The sequence below is a fragment of the Convolutriloba macropyga genome, unplaced genomic scaffold (genome assembly GCF_964194025.1).
Source record: "Convolutriloba macropyga unplaced genomic scaffold, txConMacr16.3 SCAFFOLD_3472, whole genome shotgun sequence".
NCBI lineage: Eukaryota > Metazoa > Xenacoelomorpha > Acoela > Convolutidae > Convolutriloba > Convolutriloba macropyga.
In genome coordinates this window covers 21312-27504 of record NW_027453276.1, presented here as the reverse complement: position 1 = coordinate 27504, position 6193 = coordinate 21312, and the positions used below count along the sequence as shown (strand labels likewise).

Genomic DNA, 6193 nt, shown 5'->3' with positions numbered 1-6193 from the left:
TATGTGTATATATTTTTATATATATATATATATATATATATATATATATATATCTATATATATATATATATATATATATATATATATATATTTATACATACATATATATACATATATGTATATGGATATATATATATATATATATATATATATATATATATATATATATATATATATATATATATATATATATATATATATATATATATATATATATATTATTCTGATGAATAGACACGCTTTTGTACTCCCTGAAAACATTGTTTTTCACACTAACTGAGACAATAATTATCTCCGGGCAATTTGTCGCATAGTTCGGGGCTTTTGCAGATAGTGAATCCAGTGTATAGAGAGGTGTCGCACAGACATGTTGAATCGTTAGTGCACGTCGCACCCGTGGGACAGTCGGCGTCCGAGATGCACTCTGACTCCACTAGAAGCAATGGCACACATGAGTTTGTTTATTGGTCACGGCTTAAGCAGTGCGCAACATTTTTTCGACTGATTTTATTTGTAATAATATGCAACTGATCGACTATTACCACTTTTCATATTTTGATTATAAGGATTTTTTGCCATAAATATTTGGACTAGAATGGACAAAGTATGAATTGAGCAAAACATTTGCTTAAAAACTCAAATTAACAACACAATTTTTCCTAAAAATAGTAATTACGATAAAAGTTAAGTTAATACCTAATTTTGCAATAAAGAGACTCTGAATTCAGCTTCTGCATCATAACAATCTTAAGTTTCAAATCCTAATGTTCGTATCGATGTCCTATAAATATGTAGGTTGGTTGATCTCCATGTAGTTTCCATTAGATGTTTCATGCCCCATCATTTGACCTTAATTCAGTTTGACCCAACATTCAACCTAAATTGAGTAATAAAAGACATCTCGCACAAAAAATAATTCAAAAAAAATTGTATTATCAGGTTAATTAAACCTGGACTATTTTATAGAAAGTTAATCCGTTGTATAGAATTTAGTGTTTGAAGCCTGTCAATATAAATTTCTATTTGTTATGTCATAGTTATGTCATAATTAAGCAAATGTATGACAAAAAAGGAAGACACAAAATTGTAAAATATCTTTGGAAATCATTTGTGTTTTAATCGTTAATCAGAAATGAATCGTTAAACATTTAATTTCCGTTGCCTAATTCGATTGATGATGTTTATGTTTGCTTGCGTATGGGAGCCAGGAAAACATAAAAAGCAAGAATCAACTATTACGGTCAAAATTCAGAAATCCACTTGAATATCCAATAGAAAACTGATAGATATGAGTCAAATGAATTTAAATCTGCAACATGCCAAATGATTACTTATAATACTATAGGGTCTGAAATTTCTAGTGCTATATTAAAGCTTAGCAAAACGATAAACAAGAAAACAGTGAAACTCAAAAAATCGAAAATTTTATGAAAACATATTGTATATTTTTAAATACTTATTGACGCAATTATTATATATGCGCCATTAAAACTGGATGGCAAAACAAAAAAGAGAAAAAGCTAAAAGAGACGAGAATTAAAGGAACTACAAAAAAGGGGAACGACAAAAAAGCACTAAAATATTGTGCCGAAGACTTTGAAAACGTTACACACGGAAGGAAGCTGCTGAATAAGTTCAACTAAGTTCAAATAGATAGCCAAAGAGACCTGTCAATATCATGACTAAGTTCCAAGACATTAAATTGGACTACAAAATGGGCACAATTTCTGGAAGTCAATTAAGATTGTTAGAATGAAATAGTGTCTAAATTATATAACCCATTAAGATTTGAAAAAAGGCCTGAAAAACTATGATTCAGAGAGCACTCTACACTCTAACACTCTAACCCATTTTAGATGCCAGATAAAAAGACGGACGCAAAATGTCAATCCAAATTAAATGTTTTAAAAAAGTAAAAATCAAGCAGCCAGATAAAAACAGAAAAAGACAGATAAAAAGGGATGCAATTTGGCTTAATATCAAACTGGTTCAATAAAAAAAATTATCGAGCTGAACACTCTCTCTGTAGAACCTAGTAATAAAAGCTTTCTGTTAAATATTCCGGAAGTTTTCATGCTTATATTCTTCCGGTCAGTTTGGGAAAAATGACTATAAATGTTATATATGGTGAATTTTTCCCGAGAATTGCTTAGAAGTGAACCAAATGGTTGCAACAAATTTTCTGCGCTCAATGTGGTTACCGAAACCGTGTTTGCGTGTAAGTGTGAGAAGGGGCTATAAAAGGACAGTCACCAAAATTGGACAAGGATTGAGGGGAACTTACATAAGCAGTAGTTGGAACCCGTCATGTTTCCACAGCCGCAATTGGGATCATTATCAAGGTCGCATGCTCTTGCTTCGCATATTTTGTAGCCAAGGAAGCCCTCATCACAATCACAAGCATTTGTAGTTAAGTTACAAGTGGCATTGCTCGGACAGTGATCGTCTATCGTGCAACTACCCTCAGCTGAAAATTTGCAATACCTTGTGCTTATATAACACTTTACGCATTACTCATATTACTGGAGAGAACTCTTGTATTTGTATATTATATAGTAAAATTAGACAGCGCAATACTATGCCAGAAGAACTAGAACCCATACTGATACTGGACAAAAAATCAACATCGAAACCGAGCAATCTTGCGCAGAATCCGAACCACCTTCCAAAATTTAGGTAGATTAGACCGATTGCGAATTGCTAACCGAGATGCTAAAATGCGAACATATAACAATATTGATGCATTTAAGATTTTCAAAAATCTGTCTCCTGATCCTTTCATTTTCTCTCAAAAGAATTGCCGACCACTCCAGAAAGAGACATGGGGATTGAATATTCCACCGATTGCATCGAGTTTCAATTTCGGGAAGAGTATCCAGGAGGCCAGTGCGATGAAAGATGTTGATAACCCAATTATAGAACACACCGAGAACCAGCAAGATACGCAAGATCGACGGACCTATTAAACTATAATCAGATTTGATTCCAACTTTTTAAAACCTAGGAATGCACAGGGAGTATGATGATGGCCGCAATGAGCGATGACACTGTCACAACTATCATAATTGGAATAGATATAGACTCCGGTTGCGGAAAAAAACACCACGGAAAAAAACCCACTTTATTTTAGATAGGAAATAAACCCCCACTGAAATAGTATTTCCCAGACCCCATAGACTCAAATGATGTAGTCAACTAGCGGCGGCGTAAGTGCACCCGGGGTGAGGGGGTCAAAATATGATTGGGCAATTATTATCTGGGGGGAGGTACACTCCCAGACGTTAATTACACGGTCTGGACCATACGTTTTGTCGCGCTATTTCGAATCATAGGAGTGTTATGTCAAATAATAGCACCGCATAATCATCAAATTGTTTTATACGTTTCCTGCATTTATATAATTTACATGATGTTTTTCAGTAGTTTTAAACAAAGCTGTTTTCAGCTAAAACTCCATTCATAACATAGACAAGAAGATTAATTAGATTTTTGGATCTTAAAAAAATATAAAATAGAACTCAAATCGGAAGCTCACGCGGCAGATCCATATTTTTGGTACTCTGCCCTACAATAGGGGCAGCATGCGACGTGATGTCCATCTGTTTCGCCATTTGGGATGTACTCGGGACCGGGTGCGGGTTGTTGTGCTCATGACCATCGCTGCCACTGTCACCAAACACTGAAACAAATCATAATCATAAACAAATCCAAATTTTACCAACTTAATCATAATGAGCCACCGTTTGGCGGTGCGCTTTTCTTTGTTTTGAATTAGAAAACAAGCCTGCCACAAGTAATAAAAAATTGGTATCTCTAGTTTTTTTTTTTAAAAAAATCAAAGGTCGATCATATTGATTTACTTAATGTTAAAAGCGGTCAATATCGATGATCTATTGAGTTGAACAGTGACGAAAAATTCGAATTTTTACCAAAATAGACAAATTGCAACCCCAAGTTTGTGTGTGTGTGTGTGTGTGTGTGTGTGTTTGTGTGTGCGTGTGAGAGAGAGAGTGTGTGTGTAAGTTTTTTTTGTGTGTTTGTAGGCGTTAATTGTGTTTTTTGATGAGTTATCGACATTATTTAGCTACTCTTTCTCAGTTCTTAAGAGAAATTGAGATAGTCTGATTGAGGTAGTCTAATTAAAGCCTCCAGTTATTACTTACCCATTGAAGACGTCAACCGGTTCCGAAATAAACAAACTTTGAAATGAAGTGATCCCGGCCAATTAAAAGGATTAAATATAAGTAAATATAGTCCACTCCTTTTATATGCTATGATGTATTTGCTGAGATCTTATCAAGTTGCGCCAAGAGAGGTTCTTGACATGACTTGATAAGATCTTGTCAAGATCTCTCCATTAGACCTTGTTAAGAAATTTTTTCTTATCAAGATTTTCGCAATATGTTTCAAGTTTTGGTACTGAAAATGTATTAAGATACAAATATGGAAACCAGCTAAATATGATTGAAATTACTCACAAATTTGATACCGTAGACGCTTGTAATGCCAGCCACAAAATTACAGGAATCACAAGAAACAATAATCGCAAATAAAGATGAATAGAAAGGTTGAATTAAGACTTACCGACAGCGTCTGAGGTGGTCGGGAGAAAGATGGTGGCGGCAAATAGGACGAGTAGACTGTACTCAGTACAGAGTAGGCCGCGACCCATGTCGAAGATTAGCATCTCCGAACACACGCCAACAAACACTCCTGTACTAACTAACTATATACTACTTATATCTAATTAATTACTTTTTCAGTTTGAGGCGCTATAAACTTACTAAAATTTAATTATACCTATTTTAAGACGGAATTCGGTATAGAAAATGGGGATTTTAAAGGGAAATTTTTGAGTAAAAAATGGTAAGAAAATGAAAAAGAAGCAACTTCTGGAAATTCCAAGCTGTTAGCAGTTTGCTCAGATGCATTAATAAAATATTAATCTTAAGAAGCTTCACAAAATTAATTTATCAACTCAGAATTTAATAAAATTTGTGTTTGCACATGTTGGAAATTAAAGCAAAAATAAATACCGTTATTTCGCTAATATCATTTCTGTTATAATCTCAGTAGGCTCTAGAAGAGGTCAAGAATTATCAGCTAGAGGTTGAAGAAATATTTCTTGAACTAGAAACGAACCTTTTTAGAATGTTTCATTTCTGAATTATGGTCAATAAGGTTTTGGGTACGTAAGATGATTGAAAAAAAAACTAAAACTTTAACTAAAAACTTTGATACTAAAACATCAACAAACACAATGGGAGTCAATAAGAGGACTTCATAAATTGAATCATTACATCATCACAAACTCTCAATCTGACACATTTTCGAACCATTAAACTAATCTTCAGTTGATCAAATTAGCCTCCTTGTTTCATTTACAAAACATTAGGACAAAACTTGCTGATCAGGTTTTTTCCCAAAAAAACAGTCACTCACATCTTTTCCGAGGATAGTTGTAACACCGTGCTTAAAATTTTCCGAAAAATAACATTTTTCATATTTTATATGTTAGTTTTTAAAAAAAATAATAAAAAAAAACTGTATAAAAAAGGATCTTCTCATGCATCACTTGTTTCAATTAAAGATAAGACCTTAAACCCGTTTTGCTTAGACAGCAATCTACAGAAGGATAGATGAAGTTTTCTAAAGTCACGCGGCTGAACTTATTTTTTTACATTTTTAGATATTAATGATTTTAGTAAGTCTAAATTATATATGTTGTCTCTTTCAATTTTTGAATGAGACATAATAAAATCTTTTTGTTGGACAAATTATATCAAGTTTTTTCGATGTACACGTCAAGCATCGATCTAATTCGAACAACCAATAGACTAAAAAGATTGGCCCAACCTTGCTCATTAAACTAGCATTAAAGTCCCAATGCAAATTCCTTCACAGTTTTTTTTCGAAAACTGAAATTAGCAAACGCTCAACAAGAAACAAGAAAATCATGCTTTTTTGAGTTTTATGGACATCTTGTTTTATATGAATCTTTTAGATATTTGTGCTATCGCTACGGCATACAATTCTGGTTAGCCAGTCAAAAACTTCATTTATGAAACATATTAACAAATACGTCTGAAAGTTGATACAAAAAAAAACTAATTATGTAGCCGCTTCCTAGATTTTTCAATTATGTGCCTCAGATGTTTCGATGTTTCAATTGCCATTTTCCTAAGAGCATTGA

The 6193-nt window shown here is 33.2% G+C and overlaps 1 protein-coding gene across 1 annotated transcript; it reads right to left on the bottom strand.

The window, feature by feature from the left end:
• Window positions 1-277: 277 nt before the first annotated feature.
• LOC142358176 (uncharacterized) lies at window positions 278-4937 on the bottom strand (the record flags this gene model as incomplete). Its single annotated transcript, XM_075409633.1, has 4 exons — window positions 4585-4937; window positions 3536-3679; window positions 2285-2467; window positions 278-433 (listed from the first exon to the last, which is right to left on the bottom strand). Coding segments are annotated over exons 1-4 (586 nt in total), but the record flags the coding sequence as incomplete, so codon positions are not given.
• Between the last annotated feature and the right edge of the window lie 1256 nt (window positions 4938-6193).